The sequence below is a fragment of the Protobothrops mucrosquamatus genome, unplaced genomic scaffold, assembly GCF_001527695.2.
Source record: "Protobothrops mucrosquamatus isolate PMUCROS unplaced genomic scaffold, P.Mucros_1.0 scaffold_60, whole genome shotgun sequence".
Lineage (NCBI taxonomy): Eukaryota > Metazoa > Chordata > Lepidosauria > Squamata > Viperidae > Protobothrops > Protobothrops mucrosquamatus.
Genome location: NW_015386136.1, coordinates 763,714 through 785,971, shown reverse-complemented (window position 1 = coordinate 785,971; position 22,258 = coordinate 763,714). Strand labels below are relative to the sequence as shown.

Below are 22,258 nucleotides of genomic sequence, written 5' to 3'. Positions count from 1 at the left end.
AACAAGAAAAAAGTGAAGGAAATGATTGGTCCATTAGTGGGTGAAAGTGGCAAGAAGGTGACAAGCAACAGGGAGAAAGCAGAACTATTTAACTCGTTTTTTGCATCTGTCTTTACACAAAGGGAAAAAACAGACCAACCTATCGAAAATAGTGCCATAAAAAACAGAATAGAAACACAAGTTAAGATAGGCAAGAAAACGGTAAGTGAGCACCTGTCCAGCCTAGACGAGTTCAAATCGCCAGGACCAGATGATTACACCCCAAGGTCTCAAGGAACTGGCAGATGTGATCTCAGAACCACTGAACTATATTTTTCAAAGATCCTGGAGCACTGGGGAACTACCAGAGGACTGGAAAAGAGCTGATGTAGTTCCCATCTTCAAAAAAGGGAAAAAAATGGACCCAGGAAATTACAGACCTATCAGCCTGATCTCAATACCTGGGAAGATCCTGGAAAAGATAATCAAACAACGAATCAACGAACACCTAGAGGCAAACAAAGTCATTACTAAAAGCCAACATGGGTTTGTCAAAAATAGATCATGCCAGACAAATCTTATTGCATTCTTTGACCAAGTGACAAAATTAGTGGATCAGAGGAATGCTGTGGACATAATTTACTTGGCATTTGATAAAGTAGATCACAACCTACTACTTGACAAGATAGAAAAATGTGGGGTAGAAAGCACCACCACCAGATGGATCCGTAGCTAGCTGACGGCCGTACTCAGCGTGTGGTCCTCAATGGAACCGCATCTACATGGAGGGAAGTGTGTAGTGGGGTACCCCAGGGTTCTGTTCTGGGCCCAGTGCTCTTCAATATCTATATCAACAATTTGGACGAGGGTATAGATGGGGAATTCATCAAATTTGCAGACGACACCAAGCTGGCAGGAATAGCCAACACTCCAGAAGACAGGCTTAAGATACAAAAGGATCTGGACAGACTTGAACACTGGGCGCTATCTAACAAAATGAAATTTAATGGTGAAAAAAGCAAGGTTCTACATTTAGGCAAGAAAAACCAAATGTACAGGTATAGTATAGGGGGTACCTTGCTCAATAGTAGTAACTGTGAGAGGGACCTCGGAGTCCTAGTGGACAATCACCTAAATATGAGCCAGCAATGTGCTGCAGCTGCCAAAAAGGCCAACACAATGCTAGGTTGCATTAACAGAGGGATAGAATCAAGATCACGTGAAGTGTTAATACCACTTTACAATGCCTTGGTAAGGCCACACTTGGAATACTGCATCCAATTTTGGTCACCGCGATGTAAAAAAGATGTTGAGACTCTAGAAAGAGTACAGAGAAGAGCAACAAAGATGATTAGGGGACTGGAGGCTAAAACATATAAGGAACGGTTGCTGGAATTGGGGCTGCCACAAAGAAGAGGGTGTCAAGCTATTTTCCAAGGCGCCTGAAGGCAGGACAAGAAGCAACGGGTGGAAACTAAGCAAGGAGAGAAGCAACCTAGAACTAAGGAGAAACTTCCTGACAGTTAGAACAATTAAGCAGTGGAACAACCTGCCTCCAGAAGCGGTGAATGCTCCAACACTGGAGGTTTTTAAGAAGAGACTGGACAGCCATTTGTCCGAAATGGTATAGGGTTTCCTGCCTGAGCAGGGGGTTGGACTAGATGACCTCCAAGGTCCCTTCCAACTTTACTATTATTATTATTATTATTATTATTATTATTATTATTATTATTATAATATCTTGTGCTCCAAAATTTTCCAATACAATAATTAACTTCCTAGTTTTTATGCTAATAATTTCATTTCTGTAAGCAGTCAAATTATAAAATGTTGAGCTTCCTGCTGCATGAAGTACAACTTTGCACAATTTGTAGAAGGATGCCAACATTTAGCATTTGTCACTACTGTAACTCCTGATACTAATATCCTAATTTCTTACTTCATTTTATTATTGTATTATCTTATTTTCCACTAGCTGTACCCGGCCACGCGTTGCTGTGGCTCAGTCTGGTTAAATGGAAAAGAAAGAAAAGAGAAAGCGCACGTTTGTGTCACAGGTGTGACATCTATATAATAGTAGGTATATAAAAACACGCGTGTATTCGAATGCAACGTTGTGTCAAAAGTTCAAAGCAATCGGTTAAGAACTTTAAGAGATTTAAGATTTTGAACAAACGAACATTTACATTTTTATTTATATAGATTTAGGCACTTTCACTACAAATTAATTAGCTAAGTAAATCTCAGTACACTGGAAGCATTACAACTAATGTTTTTATTTCAAATATGAAATTGTTTTAACAGCAATATCTTAGTCGAAGCCTCTGTGGTAGTGGTTTGGAGTTTATTGTATATTGATTTTGATATTCACCACAGCAGCCTTTATAGGTTTCTTACTTTGTCTTGAGGTTATTGTGGATTATGTTTTTATATGTTATAGCTATGTAGATTTAAAGTAAAACAATAAATCTTCAGTACCATTTTTTTAGCACTGTACTATTCAAACTGAATGTTTCAGACCTCCAGTAATAATTAAAATTATTCACTTAAATGCAGATCTTTGTTAATAACAGCTGTCTAGATTTACAATAATGTGAAGTATAGACAACTATCAGTTAAAAATATCATTTTAAAAGTATAATTTCTGTGAATACTAAATTTATTAAATTACCACTTTCTCGGTTTTATTTAAATTCTGAATTAAATCACTATTGGAGTATTTGCCTATTCATGTCACTTTTTTTTACAGAATAAGGCAGTGGATTGTCATTGCCTTTTTTGGGGATTCAAATTTGCAATATATTGGCATTTTTTGGTGGTCTCCCATAAAAATCGCAACCAGGACCAACTCTGCTTAGATTTGGGAGGATTGGACAAAGTTAGCTATATATTTAAATCCTTTCAAATCTGTAGAACTGAAATAATAGTTTTCTTCCCCCTGTAAGACTATGGTTTCTTTAGCTAAGGGGGATTTTTTCATTTTATGTAATTATGTGAATTCTCCCTCTCTACCCAGTTTCCTTTTTTCATATGAAAATATTGTAAGTGGCTTCAGGTGGAATAAAGGATACATGGTAGGATAGAAAAGATGGGCAAGGAATCCTTTTCTATCCAGCCATTTGTCTATTCAAAATGCCCTCCACACCTGCATTTCTCTAACAAACAATAGATACGGTGACCTTTCTTTTAACTGCCATGGGAAAAGGAACAGTTGGGGAGGGGGGAAACTACGTCCTTAATCTTAAGCCACCGGCTATGTGATTAAAAGTCCTTACAGCAGAGGGAGAAGGCATACAGAGCTATCTGTATCATGTAGTTTTGCCTTTGATGTGATTATTGAAAATGGTGAATGGATTTAGAAATTAGTTTGAACTGATATCTCATATATAAATTAACAGTGTCTGAGTCTTTTTGCTGCTATTTTGTTTATTTTACTTTGGTATACATAAGCAATTGACTAACAAAATATTATATCATTTTCTTCTATCTATGAGTAGTTGTTTATTCAATCATTAGTGGTTTCTCATTTCTCTTAGTTTCTCCAATATCTCTGCATTATATAATAATGCATGGTAAAATCTAAAAAAGTAGAAAGTGTAAATTAGGAGGAACAGTTAAAAGTAAATGATAACTGATCATTTCAAGACATAGTATTGTTTATTCTAGAAATAATAAAAAGAGGCTTCCATGTATGGAATTGAATTTATCTGAATCAACTCATACTGATACCATTGACTTTCACTGGAATATTAACAGTAAAACATTCACCTCAATAAACAGAGAATGCAGAATACCTTTTCCTCAGTAAAACATTTGCAGAGTTACATTGGAGAGAAAGCTTGTGAGAATTGAAAACTTGGAACAAATTAATCCAAGACTTCTGCAAATTTTAGGTAATCAAATTAGTATATTTTAACATATATTCCTGTGCTTGCAATTTGAAATTCCCAAGCCAATTAGGTTGTGCAAGTGTGCACTTTTCCTCATGTAGCATCCAAAACTGGAATCCTCTGAAAGGTACATCACAAGAGAAAAGCTCTCTGACTTTTAGTCAAAATGGCACTGTTGTCAGACAGCGATCAATATTCTGACATCCCATGTAGTATTTATATAGTGATATCCTTTTAATTATTATTTTAATTGAAGCTGGGAGAATTAGAAACAAGTAGATTATTTTTTGTTCTAAACATCTGAAAGAACTCATTCATTGTTTGTTTGGGTAATGCCCAAGTTAAGCTCCACCACTATCTTTCCCTATTATGGCAATAATTTCATCAACTACCAAGAATAACAGAATAACAGAGCTGGAAGGTCTTCTAATCCTTAGAGGTCTTCTAATCCAACCCTCTGTACAAGCAGGAGACCCTATATCATTCTGGACAAATGACTGTCCAATATTTTCTTTAAAAATTACAGTCGTGACAACTTTCTTTAAAAAGTTGTCATGACCATATTTGGAAGATGGATATTAGAGCCATTAAAGATTGGAGCTCTGCAAATCTTCTAAAGGTTGTGTTTTGGAAAGAACCAAAATGAAGCACCTCTTCAAACTGTTAAAAGCTCACATAACTGTTTCAGAAGCTGCTCCTGACTGCCGCCACATGCACTTCTTTGAAAGAATTTATGCAACATTACTAGTGATACCAACGAGGTTGAGGATACAATGATTAAATTAGAAGATGGTAAGAAGTTGGAACTGATTTTCTGAAAAATGGAAACAAAATAATGTTTCTTAAATCTAGGTTTGGTTGACATCATTTACATTTGATTAGAATGCAAAAAAACAAGCAGCAAAAGGCCAACCAATTCTTTTTATACATTATTAACCTTGTGAACTCTCAAGCTTCCTCCTTCCGTTATATATTCAAGATGGACAGTGTTTAATATTTATTTGTTATGTATATGTAGGGGTGTGGGTCTATACATATGTTGTATATAGTATGTTTAGGTGTGTGTCATGTATGTGTTTCTCTTTGAGAGAGGGCAACTAAATTTCATTTTTGATGTGTGCCGTTGTGCCCATAGTACAAAAAAAAATGACAATAAACCTTGCCTTGCCCCACCCTCTAAGAAAAGCAGCAACTAACTACCCAGGGGAAACAGAGCAACCATAAGATTAATTTTAACCTAATTGGATATATATTCTTTAGAAACATGGGGATTAAAAGTGTTCTTTTTTCTTATTGGAGACTTTTGTTTTTTGTTTAAAAAATAAGACTTGAAAAACCACCGTATAAGTTTTGGACTTAGAAAGCTATAAAACGGCGTTGGTGAAATCCTGTGGCGAATTATGGTATTACAATTTGTTATTGCCTAAAAGAAACCTGGCTTGAAGCCCAGACTTCAGATAAAATTTGTTTGGCCTTGACAGCTACCACCTTTGAAAAATCCAGCTGCAAAGAAAGGATTTCTGGGCGACTTATCTGTGTGGCAGGGATGATGTACTGTTTTGGAAGCTTGCCTGCTTGAACTATGAATGTAAACTTTTACTGACTCTCAGAGCTATGCTTGGGGAACTGCTTTCCTATTTCCCTGCATGAGAAGCATATATTATTACATGAGATGATGGAACACCTTGGATTATAAACTGTTACTTGATAAACAATTTCTATTATAAAGACTACTTATAAAATGTGAAATAGATGTCCCATACCCAGCTACAAAACATAAAAAATTGTTTTTAACGTTCGATTCTAAAGTCTCCAACTTAACATATTATCAAGAAAATATGGATGAAGATCAGGAAAAAATCCTTTCCATGTTGAAATCAATACATGAAACTATCCTTTCAGCTTGTGATAAAATAAGAAGCAACACAAAGGAACAATGTTCTAGCTTAAATATACAAATCCAGATCTTGATTACAAGCAAAGAATTAACAACGCAGAAAACAAAAGGAAAATTGGAACAACTAAACACTAAGACAGAGGACCCAACTGACCAACAGACCCAGCCAACTGAAAAAACAGAAAATGGAGTGACAACATTGAAAATGGAAAAGATTTTTCACAAATCAAGAAATCAGAATATATTTGAGGGAAAGGAAGAAGAACAGATTGAATGGACTATAAAGCTATCAGGACAAATGTGGGGAATTGGAGTAATAGGGAGGCAGTTTAATGAATACCAATGGGCTTGTTCTCCCAAAAAAACTTCAACCAAATGGTCTTTCTTATTCCAAATAATATATATAAAAATAGAGGGAGAACTATTTGATGATTCAAAGGCACTGACATGGAAGGTTAGCTGGCAAAGGAAGAAAGCCAGAGTAAGGCTGAAGAAAATAATGCCTTTGACATTAGAGGGGATATTATATTATTACCAATTAGATGGCTGAATATGGTGGAAAATAGATAACCTTTAGAAAATAGAGTAACATTATAATTAAATAGATAAGATGTGTAACTAGAATATTAGACTTTGGTATGAAAAAGGAAAAAGGGAGAAGTTGAGATAAGGGAAACCTTTGGTCACCTAAACATAAAATACTTGGAAATCATAAATAATAGTGTTACTTTCAATATTGATGGGAAATTAAAGCCTGAAAAAAAAGCAACAACAGGACATTGATTGCATACAAGGATTAGGTGCAAACGCAATTAAGATATGTATAAGCTAAAAATTATTGATAAGTGTAACAAAGATGTTTTCATTTAGTTGATAACAATAAGAATTGTATTAGCCCAATATGAGATAACAGATATTAATGGAAAAAGAGAGGAAATATTTGATGTTGTAACATGAGATTTATACTAAAGGTTTATGTTCATTATTGAACTATTGATTAACCCAGTCATCATGCTGCTTTTTAAATATTCAATTGTAAAATGAGAAAATCAATAAAATATTATTTTAAAAATAGAGGGGTAAATGTTTTAGGTTAATTCATTTATCGTGCCATAAAGATTCTTTGAAACTCTGTGAATAAGTCCCCTATACTGAGACAAATGAAACAAAATTTAAATAGTTCAGAATTATTTGTTATTGGCTAGGAAAGTGGACTGAAGATGAACTTCACTCGAAGACTAAATTCAATGTGAGATGAATTACTTGATCTTATTAAAATACTGGCAAATATTGAGATATATTGTACTTATAAAAATATTATTGGATTGAAATTATATTTTTTTACCATGAAAATATTACATTATAGGATAAAATCAACTAAAAATGAGCAGATTAATCTTTTTTCCATGGCATGCTGGACCTTTCATAATATTATTTTGGATCAACTAGTTTCATTCATTTCCCTGTGAATTCTTGGAAATACATTTGATTCTAGATATTTAGACTATTTAGTCCCAATGTCATTGCTTCTTGCTGGAATTAAAAAAAAAGTTAGACATTTTGGAGAAATCAGTTAAAGCTCTTTTAAGAAATTAATGGAGGGTGATGAAGATGATACTAACTTATTTAGTTTTTGGAATGATGCCCTTAAGTGTTCTGACCTAATACAATAGTGGACGTTTGTGTTAAAAGCTAAAGTTTACTGTTAAACATCTTCATGTAACTTGTTTTTTAAAAATCACATTTTTTGAGTCATACTGTCAACAGATCACAAATGGAAAAGAGTCATTGCTCTTTATTAGAAAACTTACTTTTAATGTAGAAGGACTTAAATTCAATCTATGTTATTTATTTAACAGATGTCAGATAATATGGCTGAACATACTCTATGACCAAGCCTGATCAAAATATAATCCACTCAAACAGGAAAAGTTACTTGTGCTAAAACTTTAATGCTTTGGGGAAAAATTACATGCTAACCTGAGTTTTTAAAAAAAATGAATATAATAGCTGATAAAAATAATGTTTTTTCCTAAAGTGGTTTTGTCCTGAGGGTAGTAACTGTAGAATTTTATGCAATTACTTCCAATGTTTTCAAGTCCCTAGTGGTAATAATTGGTCTACCTGTTGACATACTATTTCTCCTCTTGAGCTTCTAAATGCAGGCAGATGAATTGCATGCACATAGGTATAATTACCATCACTGATAGTGTTAGAGATGAACTTTCCCATCAGGGTTCTGTCAATCACGACTTCTTCTAGCTGTGGTCCAGAAAGGCTTAGAGATACCAGTATACCTGAAGAAAAGAGAAGCTGAATCCAAAGAGACAGGAAAAAATAAAAGTTATTAACAGAGATTGTAAGTTTCATACTAAATTTATATTTTAAAGGTCATATAATAATTCAACTGTTGAAATGTGTCAAATGCAGTAAGAGATTATTAATAATCAAAGAAAGACACAAAAGCAAAAGCAAAGGAATTATGATATAAACACGTGTCAAATGCTACTGAATGAAGTACTTCCCATAATGTGCATATACAATAATAGAAGTGTGTCATTTAAGTTTGAAATCTTTTCCCAGGTGGCTGCCTAATGAAAATGCAATTGAGTAATAAAAAGGCACCATAGATTCAAGGCAGTATGACCAAATCATTTAATAACTTGTATCTATGTATTCCAAACTAAAGGTTATAGTAACAATGCCAAGATAAAAACAGCACCAGGTAAAAACATGTTTTTAAAAAAACTGAAAATAAGATTGGGATGAAAATGAACACTGAAGCAATTGTTACAAAGTATGAAACACATAAGTAGTTCTTGTCTAATAACACTAAATGTCATTTAGTGATGTAGTGGAAAACCCCCCACAAAATATGACTGCATAATAAACAATGGCAGTTCCGGCAAACCCAATTGTCATCATTAATCACAGACTGACTGGATTGTTAAGCAAAGACCTCATGTGACCATGACTTTTGTCTTCCAGCCAGCTTCTCCATTTACTTTGCTTGCCAGCAGGGAAATTTGCAAATTACAATCATATGACTATGGGGCGCTGTGCAGGCCATAAGTACAAAGTCCAGTCGTAACAACCATTCATTCAGGGATGTTGTAAATTTGAATGGTCGCTGAACAGGTGGTTATTAAACAAGGATGACCTGAACTTACTTCCTATACAATATACAGTTCGTTGAATGTTTCTATCTGCCAGAATTTTCAGAATGCTTCAAACTACCAGAGCCAATTTGATGTAGTGATTAAGATGCTGCCTAGAAACCAGGAGTTCTAGTCCTGCCTTAAGCATAAAAGTCAAGCTGGATAACTTTGGGCCAATTACTTTCCCTAAGCCCATCTCACAGGGTTATTTGTGTGAGGAAAATTTATTTAATAAATTTCGATGCTGCCTATCTCCCCTTAGAAAACATAAAAAGATAAACAGAAAAGCAATAAAAAAATTTAAAACTATACAAAAACCCAGAACCAAGGAGATCAACAGAGCAGAAGTATTATGTATGTTCATTGCCTTGAGTTACTTATAAAATAATAAAAGTGGGATAAAAATATAATAAATAAAATTTATAACTATCATTTACAAACAGTAGATTTGTTTTTGTAGTGTAACATCTGAGCACTGATGAAAGGACTGTAAATTTGCCCTAGTTTACTGACCTGTCTAAGGATACTTAACAAATAATGGATTTAAAATTAACCATAAATACCTTGTTTAAATAGTTTACAGAAAAAATAGAACATAATTTAAATAAGCCTTGCTCAGATTTGGGTAAAGGGAGATTTTATAATCATAGAATCAAATGTATATTTTTACATACATACATTATATCAAACCACAGCTTAACTATGATCATTACCAACTGTTAAGATATATGTAGTACAGGGATGAGTAAATTGCACTCTCTCTGCATGGAACCAAAGGTTCTTTTTCATGACCCTCAGTATCCCTTCTGACCTATAGAATGACATAAGTAATAACACCTGAGATTTGGATGGTCCAACCTTGCAGGCCCTTTGAAAAGATGTGAACTGGGTATAGCTTGGACTGGGTATAGGTTGGATTTTATTCTGTACATGAAATATTGATTTTAACTTTTTAAATAATTGTGATTATTTTACTGATTGCCACCCTTAATCACATGTCAACTAAGTTGCCACATAAAATTATATAAAGAATAAATAAATTTGGAAAAAAGCTCACACGTCTTAAAATAGGCATAACTTAATTTAAAAATCTCAAAAGCTTCCAAAACTGCCAGCCAAATTTAGCTTTGTTATACATTTGATGAAATTCCATGCATTTTGCAATCTTCGATTTCCCGCAAAATAATTAAATATGCTATTTTGGTTATCAAAAAATTATCCATCTCTGATTGGGCAAATACTTGTACTTACCAAGTAAAATAGTTCATACAAAGTATAAAGACTATGATTCACTAGTTTAAAGCAAATGCTATTTAAATCTCTGAAAACACCTAGGTAAAGCAGATTTTGTTTGTAAAATATAAACTGTATTAGAATCACCACCATCTTTAGTCTAGTAAAACTATCTTCAGGTAATCATCTAGATAGTTATTGAAACTACCCAAGTGATGGCAAATGTCCTTTAAGGTTTTGTCCTAGTAAAAACATTAGACACAGTTAGATTCACACATCTTTTATTGCAAGATCTCAGCATTTCAGTTTATTCTTATATTGCAGTAGGATTAGATAAAATCTCAATTGATTCTGAAATAGATATGATTTTGTATCTTAATAGTATTTTGGAAGTATTTTTAATTGCCCTTCCCTCACCAAAATAAATGACAGTATCTGAAGAATAACAAAACTCCCTAGAGGCTGTATAGATTAATGTATGGAATATATATAAAAAGTACTATATAAAAAAATCTGTCTATAGTATTCCTTGTTGAGGCTTCCTCAAGAAATAAATGAATAATCTATTTAGAAAAGGGAGGTGTTTACTTCCTGCCAAGTCTCCATGAATACCATCTATAACAAATACATTGACATTTGTTGCTATAAGGAATCTATCATTGCACATCAATAACCAAGTTCAGATACCTTCCAAGTAAAAATACTAATCACAAGAGAATATTCTTTTCAATGTGCTTTTTAACTCAAAATTTTAAATACCAGCTAAATTTTCCTATGAATTGCTTATATTAGTGGCTGCCATCTCACTGCAGTATCAACAGTCTATACAGTATTAGATAGTCACAACTGTATGTGTTTTGAGAAACAACAGACAAAAACACTTTAGCTTTATTATCTGATACTTCTTTTGAATAGCCAATAGTCAAAGTGAGTGGAACAATGATATTACGATTTGATGCAGGTTGTGCAAGGGCTGGATTTTCAGGGGTTGATCTGCTAGCTTTTGAAAAAGGTGTATGAAGCCTTTCTAAATATATATATCAATTTTTCTGATACTGAGATGCAAAAGGAGAGGAAAAAAATGGAGAAAAATATCTAAAAATTGGTTACATTTCAACTCCCGCATTCATACCCTTAGCCCAGTGATAGCGAACCTTTTAGAGACTGAGTGCCCAAACTGCAACCCAAAACCCACTTATGCATCGTTGAGATCCGGGCGGGTGTGGCCCCTTGGGTGGGCGTGGCCCCTTGGGTGGGCGTGGCCCCTTGGGTGGGTGTGGCCCCTTGGGTGGGCGTGGCTGCAGTGATAATGGCAGACTGGGTGGGACTAAAAAGCTCAATCAATCAATTCCAACTTTGCAAGATCTTGCTTTTTCCCGCCAGAAGTTGAAATTGACTTATTGATTGAACCTTTTTTTTTTTTTTGCACATGGCGGTGGAGGCCTAAAGTGAAAAGGTTTTATAAAACCAGCTGAAGGCCTAGGACTGGGGCGACGGTGCACGTGCCCACAGAGAGGGCTCTGAGTGCCCCCTGTGGCACCCATGCCATAGGTTCGCCACCACTGCCTTAGCCCCTTTGGCTGACCTATTTTCCAGCAGCCACCCATCCCACCAAATTTACATCTCCAATCACTACAGCAACATTATCCTCTTCCACCACCCGAGCTGAGAACATTCTAAAACAATGGACCATAAGGGAAAATTATCCATGCTTTTAAAAGGAAAACAAAGTTTTTAATGAAAGAGGAAAATAAGAGAAAAGAGGCTGCTATCTCAAAACCACAATCACCACAGGCAACATAAGATGATGAATGGAACACACAGATACATGCAGGCAGCTCTGGTAGCCTACATGTAGTTTCTAGATTACTTGCCACAATAGTAGTTGGACAGTAGAATTTACTGATGTTTGAGAGATTTGTTGGAAAGCTCTATGTAACCCTGTGCCCAAACCTCCATGACATATGTTGGTTTGCCTTTATTTGACTTGCCACCAATTTGTTTCATAATTTTATGAGGTAAATTTCTAATATAAACATATTTTTTCAAGGGAAATCTTAGAAGACTGGATTTTGTACAACTGTACCAAAAACAAGGTTTGAATAGGCAATATAATGAAGCCTAATTCATCAGAATCTTCTCCAGCTGACAGGAAATTGCTATGTAATGAGCAAAGATACTCATTTGCATGCGATTCTTCACTCAGCTTAGTTCCTTCCCATCTAAGACCCTAGAATCCCAACCATATCAGACAATTTAAATGGTTCCAAGAAGAAATCTACTGTTAACTGATCTCCATAGAGGATTGCTTTTATTTTTTCTTTCTTCAGATCAGTTATCTCACCATAAGAGAACACAACCTCTTATGCCATAACTACAAATAAACTTATAGGTAGTCCTTGTTTTAATATCTAAGGGGTACTAATGACTTGCTGTTGCAGTGGTCACATGATTGCAATTTGGATGCCAGCCAACTACCTCCAATGAAAACGCTGCAGGATCCTGTGCTAATGCAATCACTATTTGTAATGTTCACTGCCAACTTCTGGCAAGCAAAGTCAATGGGGAAACCAAGAAGAGATCACAAATGCCGATGATGTGACCACAGAATACTGTGACCACGTGAGATTCGCCTACAACAATGGCAACTGGAACTGCTGGAATTGCTGTAGTAAGTTGGCATGCTCACATGAAACTATACTTTATGACAGCATCACTTAGCGACGGAGTTCCCAATTCTAATTACTGGTAAGTAAGAAATACCTATAAAGGCTTTACTAAGTTTTTGAAAGTTGACCAAATCACTTCTATCTGACACTGTAAGATTGGTGAAGCAGGATTTCCTTTTTATATATCATGCTGATTTAATTCATAGGGAAACCTATAATATATGTTTATTAATTAGTTTCAGAATGCTTCCTACCAATTTTTTGAGGATAGAAATCAGACTCAATGTACCTTAATTTTTTGATCCATGTAAAAAACAGTCTGATAAAAAAATAATAATCACCTGGTTGCTTTTCAATTCTTTAGTAAGGAGGCACATTACTTCAGTCTAGATTAGTTTTAGATTGCTCCCTAACAAAACCTAGCAGTACATATGCTTTTAAAAGTACAATCCTGCATTTGTTTATGGAGAAATATATTTAATTGATCTCAGTGATGTTTATTCTCAAGTAACTATGCATTGCAGTATAATGCATCATTATCAGTTATCAAAACTTTGCCTTTGAAGTTAACAGCTAAGAGTATTCAAATTACAATACATGGCAAAACAAAATATTATCCAGCTCAATAACGTTATCATTATGAAGTATAGCTTTAATTACAAGAAAATTAAATTCTTACACCAATACTATGACTGAATATTAGTCAGTATATATTAATAAAATTCAATGTATTAAGTCATACAAGTATATGCCTGTTACAAATATCAAGAATAAAAAGGTAGAAGTAGTTTTTAACATATTTCAGAAAAAAACTGTTGATTAGATTGCTGGATCACACTTTATGATGCCAACCTATTCCCACTTTTTCTATGCCGCTAACAAGATGTGAGCAGATGTTTTCTTTATATATTATGTGAATATTTACATACACCTTCTGGGCAGTTTGGAAGTGTCATAAAAACAAACATGTCAAGTATAAATATTAAATTATGCTTCTAACTCTTTGATAATCCAGTCTGAAAGTGGTGATGGGATGATTCTAAACTTGTAGATTCAGAAGTAAGTCCTGCCAATTTCAAATGAACTTCTATGTTATGTGAGTGTATGGGGGACTGCAGCCTATATTTTCTAAATAGCTCATTTTAATTGAAAGCATTATGTATTTTTCATGATTGATTCCAATTTGAAAAGAGACACTTTTGTCAAGACATTCAGCTGAGTATTATACTGGTTTTATTCTTCAAGTGAATATGTGCATCAAGAAATTATCTTAAACAAACACTGTATTTTTTTATAAGTTAACTTAAGACTAGTCTCTTTAACAGTTGTTCAGTGCTGTTGATTGAACATTGCAAAACCATGTCAAAACATTTACCTGACAAACATCTTTGCTCTTCCATTTACTCAGGACACACTGACTGTTTTGCATCAGTTCCTGAAGGAAAACAGAAAGTAGACAGTGAATAGATGACTATAGACATTTCACATGTGGTTAAAGTTCTTCTGTTTTTCAAAGGGGAAAGATTGCCTGACATCTAAAACAAAGATGCAACTGTTTTGGATATCCCACCATACAAAAGCCAATTTATCACCAGAAGGAGATGATCTTTTGGAAAATTAAAGGTGTTGAAAGAGATTTGAAAACCTGGATTAATTGTTAATCTTTCTGAAAAATACCTCTAGCTCCTTAAGTGTGTCTCGAAGCTTTTCTGGACGTTTGTTCTTAAGTACCCAAGGATAATTTCGAGCTAGCAAATAAAATAAATAAGATATTGCATGCCATAATGAATAACTGTAACCAGTACTTGATTTGAATCCATAGTTTATGAATAATCTTAACATAAAACATTTAAACACTGAAAAGAGCACATTAAAAGGAATGTAGTTTTTCACTGCATTATGAACATTATCAATCCCATTATCGATTTGTTTATAATTTAAAGTGTCAACTTTCAAAATAAGTTAAATATTATTTCAAAGTATGAACATTTACCACGAAAAATCTACATAATATGGATTCAGCAATCTACAGAATGTCTGTCAGCTATGAGTCTGCTAGTTTCTGACGATGTACAGTAAGTCTTTGCCACTGCCACCAAAGCATGACTGACAAGGAGGGTCTTCTCTGCGATCAAGCCTGAATTATGGAACACATTATCATGGAAGTCCTACTTGGCCCTTCTTCTGTCTGAGAAGTCCTTATTCTTCCAGATGTCTGACTGTCCAAGTTGAGGAGTTTTTTTAGTTTGGCCCTTTGCTTTTAAGTTTTTTCTAACTATGGAAACTATCTTTTTACTGTCTTTACTTCTACATGGGTCTCTTATTATTCATTTATTTATGGGTTTATGACTTTTGAATTACTATGAACACTTATGTACTATATGTATAGTGGAAGAATGTAAATCTTGTTGAATTTATAAATAACTGCTTAGGAAGGCCATAAAAGTAAATACTATTGTATTGTAGGAACAACAGCAATAGCACTTAAGACTTATATACTGTCCCATAGTGCTTTACAGCACTCTCTGAGAGCACGCAGAAAAGAACCACTCGTCCATAATGCTGGGATGAAATTGAGTGGGTCAAGGATTGCTGCAATATTGTGGGTGGCCAGTTGACATGTGATGGGTGGGTTGAACAATTGAATTCCAAATGCTGCTTCCCTTGCTTCAATTACTGATTGACTGTTTAGGTTGCTTAATGTGGTACTCATTTTTGAACACTCTAGCTGAGGCTATGGAGCATCAGTGGGTCATAAATGTAGGGAAGCAATGATGGGAGGCATTGGGTTGTTTGTTGCTGTTGGTTGAACAAAGGCCTTCAAATTGGTGGGTGTCTCCAGTTGTCCTTCTTTCGTGCATCTTGATGACTTCAGTTGTCGTCTGCCTCAGCCTCCAACTGCTGTAAGGTAACCCCAAATCTATCGGTATATACAAGTACAGAAGGGAAAAGGAATGGGACACTGAGCTGCAATGAAATCTGCATTCTAAACACTGTAACAGCTCTAATTGTAAGAAAGGCATTATGGCTTTTTTATAAGACCTTAGTTGTAAAAGCTAAATGACAGCATTATAGAGCTATGTGACTTCAATCTCCATGTCTTGGGTGTGGGTTCAGATTGGGATTGGGCTTTCATGACCTCCATTCAGGAAGTAGTAGACTCATATCCAGCTGTTTATTCAGCATTATCCACACCCTTCTGGATAGAGATGAGAACTTCCTACAGGCTACTGTGATATTTTTGCAGGATTTTCATAGATAAAATCACTCTAATTTCTCAAAGCTAGATACCACTTGAGCAAAGTCTTGCAAGATAACTTAGGCAGATCATCTACTTTGAGAAAGATTGAAGAATCTGTGCCTTTCATTTCGGGCAGCTATCTGGGATGTGGATACAGGAGGTGACCGTTTTCTCTTTGAACCAGGCAGTGATTCAACCTCTTCAGAAAAAGTAATTTCTTCACCCATCCTTGCTAGATAGCCTCCATCCACTCTCTAATCTCTGCTTTCCTATCATGAAAATATTATGGACAAGGTGGTAGGAGTTCCACTATAAAGATTCTAAAGGAAACAAATAGGCTATTTCCTTTCCAATCAGGAGTCAGGCCCACGCATTGGATGCAAATAGCAATGGTTGTCCTGGTTGACAATCTTTGTTGGGAAGTAGAGGGTGTGTACTTCCCCTGACTCTACTAGTGGCCCTACTGGCATTTATTTGGGCCACTTAAAAAGAATTGGAACTGGGAAGATTATAGTGGTTCTACTACTTTCTGAATGAATAATATCTACTGTGAATGCAGCAAAAACAATTGAGCTCTTGTTAGTCTAGTCTGGAATGACACAGCGTTCATTCCTCTTTCTCATGCTGTTAAACTTCTATCTGAAACTACTTGGAGCGTTTATCTGTCAGTTTGAGGTGAGATATTAATATGATAAGGGCCATGAATGTTCTGGAGATCCTAATTAAATTTCCTTTGTAAGTAGTGGCCTGCTTAGTAATGGGGAACCAGTTTAGTAGCATTACAGTTTTGATTTGATTGCTGCTTGGTTTCCAATAGGCTCCTAGCTTCAGTTCAAGATATTAGTCTTAATCTTTAAAGCCCAACTTATCACAACACCCATATTTCGTCAGGATGCTCTCACCCAAATGGAATCAGTCCACTGAGTGGGTTCATCTTAAGAAAGACTGCTGAGGATCCCCACACTATGTGAAGTGAAAGAATTAGTATCAGTCATGGAGTTTGCAATTTGAGAGAAAAAGGGGGCAGAACTTAATATTTTCTTTTGTAATAGTTCTTCTACCCCACCCAACTCCTTCATGAGGTTCAATAGAAAAAAACCAAATAATTTATTTGAACCCTGGTGCTTTCCACATGTTTTGGATTCTACATTTCCACCAGCCTGGTTGTAATAAATGAGAACAATAAGACCTATAGTCCAAAAGATGTGCAAAGAAACAGAAAGTCTATCTCTGGGACAAGTTGCTACTTCTCTGACAAAGAAGCCCTCTCATCTAGAAAGCTACTTCTATATCTGATTTTAAAAAAGTAAAGTTAAAGAAAAATATACATTTACATATTTGTACATTTATTTGCAGTAACAAGAAAACAGGAAATACTCTTACATTCTGCAAATTGTTGCTTCTCATATAAATAACCAACTTTCATTTGCGGCTCTACAAGAAGAAGAAAAAAACAAAGTTGAACTATTTCTATTGTCAGCAAACTGCTATTTTATATTTTGAAAAAATAAAAGTATTTCATAGGAGAAAAACAATGCTGGTCTATAACTGTAATAAAGATTTGATTGGGTGAAAATTTAACATTGTTTCCTTCTCTGGTAAACTAAATTTGCTGTAAAATGGAAGCAATTTCAACAGACGCAATGATACTAAACAAGTTTTATTCTAATTAACTTGACAACCGAATCCAAACCAGAACTAGTCTGTGCTGCTTGTGGAGGCAGCATGGAATGCTGACACAAACTACCACTTTAATGTGGACCAAAACAGGAAGTCATTCTAGCTGAAAAGACCTTTTGGCCCATCATGAATCTTCTAGGATTAAAAAGTTTAATCAGATAAAGAAAATTGATCATTCGCTCTGAAATGCCCATTTCAAATATCAGGAAAGGAGGATCCAGGAGACCAATATCACTGCATTCCCATGAATTTACAATGCCCTCTACTGGATCTTCAATAAATAAAGTGTAACAGGCTCTACCAATTCAATATATTGTACCTTATATTTTTTATATAAGAAATTGAAAACTTCTGAAGTATATACTTTTTTGTTGAAAAAATGTTTAAAGGTAGGTTGAATTAATGGCTAACTAGTGGCAGAGCAAAGTAATTTGGAATAGTTTTGGTTTATGAGGAGAAAAGTTGGACAAGATCTTTGTTAAAACAAGGAAGTAGAAAATTGTAGAAATATCTGAAATCTCATCAACAAAGAAAAGCCATACTATAAAAACAAGACAGGAAAGAGAAGTGGGAATACAAGGAAGATAATGTACAAATCCACATGTACAATCTTAAGAAATTACCTTAACAAGATGTGCAGACTTAAATATTATATGATTTACTACATATTATACAAGTTTCAGACAACACTATGACTATTGGAATAAAAAAGGCACTTAATGACCAAATTACTCATTGTTGAAAATACACAACATAAATACGTAAACATAAAAACATAAAATTTCTGAAATGCTGAATTTTTAACTGTAATCTTATTACAACTTTTATTATAAGTGGCAAATTTTTACCTGGTTCGTTCTTTTCATGGTACTGATAGACACCAATATCTTTGTCTAGATAATTAATGAAATGCAACCTTAATTATGGCACTTAAAACCGAGCAAATTTCTTTGCTCATCATAGTAAAGTAAAGCATGCAGTGACACAAATATAATTCAAGTTACCAGGCACAAATGCATGAGTGACAATTTCATATAGGCGTAATGTAGATACACATACATTTACATGTGAATACCTGAAAAATTCTTTATTGCAATTACAACACAGTACATAACATAGCATATTAAATAGTCTGATAGAAGTTTGCTTTGTGTTACATAATTGGGATATTATCCTCTCTGAAATAAGTAGCAAAGAAGTCTGACAATCTAATTAACTTTCAGCCCAAAGTTTTACAGGTAAGTATTCTTTCCTGCAAAGTTTTAAACAGCTAGGAAATCAAGTTAGAAATCACCACTTTTGTTCAGATAGTGTTTATCGGATAATGAATGTTGTCTCTTGTTGGAGAATGATTAACAAGCTTTTGTACATTGTATGAATCTGGAAACTAAGTGCAATGCACCACATTAAGATTAATATTAACATGATTTGATAAGTTTCTTTAAAAATTGGAAAAAAATATAACATCTGTTTTACCTTCAACATATAAGTTGCTTTTCACCGACCAGAGGTGCATTTCAGAGAGAAAGACAGTCATCTATAACAGTATGCACTTATTTCTAGAGCAAAAAGAGATGGAAACAGTGGTAAGATGAAAGATAATGAAATTCCTTTATTATTGTACAACTGTAGGACCTAGCTTCCTGGATGAGAAGCAAAAACGTCTTCACACAAAACAAGAAAGTCCTGTTGCCATCTGAAAGAAAGCACCTGGATGACTGAGAACCTCTATAGACATGTAGAACCTAAGAACACTATATTTTTAATAGGCTGACATTTACTAACTGTACTTGTTTACTGATCTACTTTAAACTGAATAAATTAAATCAAATTAAGTTAGTTCAATTTATAATTCAATTTAAACAATATATAGAGACTTATTTCCCTAATTTTCTACCTTAAAGTTGTATTTAGTTGCATACCTTTCCCAACAGAACCAATGATTCAGATTCCCCACTTCACTGTGTTCCCGGATCTGTTCTAAAGATTTGGAGACTCACCGCAGGAGACTTGGGGTTATGTAAAGAATGCAAATAGGAGAGAAAAGGAGAGAATGCCAGTAGTACTAGCAGATCTTGTATGTAGCCCTCTGAAATCAGGTGTTGTTGAAAAGGAGTGCTTGAATGTAACATAATCATACTGCCATAGATCTTGGCAGTAAAGCTGCAGAGTAATAATTTACATAAAAGACTAGCAATTGCTTTTTGAGTAGATGATGGTGGTGATGCCTGCAGAATGCAAATACGATTGAAGGACATTTAAGGTGAGGAAAAAAAGCAGCCATGATCTGAAATCCAGAGAACCGCCAGGAAATAATATCAGAATGTTATACTATTTCTTGAAATGACACCTTGCAGACATTTTTTTTTAAATGCACAAAATAGCTTATAAGAGTTATTTATCTTTGTTACCTTCTGGGAGGAGGCTTTGTGGTATCCAAAGCAGAACTAATAGATTCTGTAATAGCTTTGTACCTTATAGTATCAACCTTGTTAACTCTCAAGACTCTTTTTTCCATGTATTCAAAATGGACTGTGATGTGTGTGTGTGTGTATGTGTGTGTGTGTCTGGGTGTGTATATTGTGTTTGTGTGTATAGCATATGTATACACGTGTGGATGTATGTGTATGGGTACATATTTATTTTCTTTTGAGAGTGGGCATCAGAATTTCATTTTTAACGTGTGCCACTGTATTCACAGAAAAAATGACAATAAAGTTTATCTTATCTTAAAACAATCTTAAGAACCATTGAAAACATCCACTGATTTTTTCATATCTCTGCTATGTAAATACTTAATGGTATTTATATATTTATGTAATTATCAAACATAAAAGGAAGTATTTAATTTAGTCCTTCTATAAAAGGAAGTTTATACAGTTTATTGAGGTGATAATTTTTAGTAGCAAGAAATGATAGTTAAGAATTTCAGTATTCTGTTATATCTTGATGTTACTGGTGAATCCAGTAAGCAAATATTAAAATATTTACTCTCTGCAGTACAAAATAACTAATTAGTTAGCAGTTCTTCAAGTGATCATCTGTCAATTCACATGCATAATTATATACTTATGCATAGCCCCAAGTGAAAATGTTTAGACCTTAAGGGTCTTCTATGTGAACTCCATCCATTCATAACATGCTGCTAGGCATGGCTCTCACTGAACTCAGTTCTGCTCCTAAAATCACTGCAGATAATCTGAAGAAAAAAAGACTAAATAGTATAAGAGAACAGGTTGTCTGACTTTATAAACGACATGTGAAAAACTATAGTTAAAAGATAAGTAACCAATTTTTCATTATGATCTCTGCAATTCACATATAGATGACTTGCAAGCTTTTCATCTGAATCAGCTGGATAAAGGTGGAGAGATGAACCCATATAGCTGCCTGATATAGTTCTTGAATGGTTATGACTGGAAGAAGTGTGAGAAAGTTGGCATTCAGCAAATTTATTTATTTATTTAATTTACATATCAAACTTCTTAACCATCCATCTCACTCACAGAGGGGCACTGGGCGGTGTACAATTTAATCAATATAGTAAAACATTAAAAACTGGATAATTTAAGATTAAAAAATGTTGAACCTATACATGTTATGGAAACAATGGAGTTTTCCTTGCTATATATTAAGTTCCATTTTTAATCTGAGAGCAATACAATCTGAAATTGAATTTCAGTACATGTCAATGACCAAAACTACATAAAGAATATTCCAAGCACAGCAACTGTTTGGCCATTCATGATCTTCGAAAAGGAGCAAAATATCCACAAATGCTACACAAGGAGTAGACATATAACTAAGGAGTCAAAAGAGTTAATTGGTTTTTGTTAAATGTATGAATATATTCTTTACTAAGATAGGATTAAGTTGGTATTTATCAAAAGTAAATCCAGCCATGTTATAGGGCAGTGATGGCGAACCTTTTAGAGACCGAATGCCCAAACTGCAACCCAAAACCACTTATGTATTGATGGGTGCCAGGTGGGCATGGCCCATTGAGTGGGCGTGGCTGCGGTGGTAATGCCAGACTGGGTGGGACTAAAAAGTTCAATCAATCAATTCCAACTTTGTGAGATCTTTTTTTTCCCCGCGAGAAGTTGAAATTGATTGATTGAACCATATTTTTTTTGCACACAGCGCCGGAGGCCTAACGCAAAAAGGTTTTATAAAACCCAGCTGAAGGCCTAGGACTGGGGTGATGGCGTGCATGCCCACAGAGAGGGCTCTGCGTGCCACCTGTGGCACGCGTGCCATAGGTTCGCCACCACGGTTATAGGGAGTAATGCTATGTTCCTTGAAATAAGTTAAATTCCCTTTTGTTCCAAGTCAGAGTTGAGTCAAAGCTGATCTGTACAAATAGAGTCAGTTTACTTCTTGTGTCATTTGATTATGTGCCATCTGGTGTCAGCTCTTAATGACCACTTAGATTTTCTGCAGGATGATCTGTCTCCAATCTGCTTTTATATTTCCTCATCATAAGTGACCAGCCGAGAGCTGGTTCTCAT

General features: G+C 34.7%; 1 protein-coding gene across 1 annotated transcript in view; it reads right to left on the bottom strand.

Annotated features, from left to right (window-relative positions):
• Positions 1-22,258, bottom strand: part of WDPCP (WD repeat containing planar cell polarity effector) — a 143,682-nt gene that overhangs the window by 96,581 nt on the left and 24,843 nt on the right. Inside the window, exons 3-8 of the mRNA XM_015812363.1 lie at positions 19,224-19,306; positions 18,596-18,640; positions 17,451-17,501; positions 14,504-14,574; positions 14,202-14,261; positions 7,965-8,079 (exon numbers count right to left, since the gene is read on the bottom strand). Of these exons, the coding sequence (XP_015667849.1) occupies positions 7,965-8,079; positions 14,202-14,261; positions 14,504-14,574; positions 17,451-17,501; positions 18,596-18,640; positions 19,224-19,284 (403 nt within the window). The 5' untranslated portion in view covers positions 19,285-19,306. The remainder of the gene's footprint in view (positions 1-7,964; positions 8,080-14,201; positions 14,262-14,503; positions 14,575-17,450; positions 17,502-18,595; positions 18,641-19,223; positions 19,307-22,258) is intronic.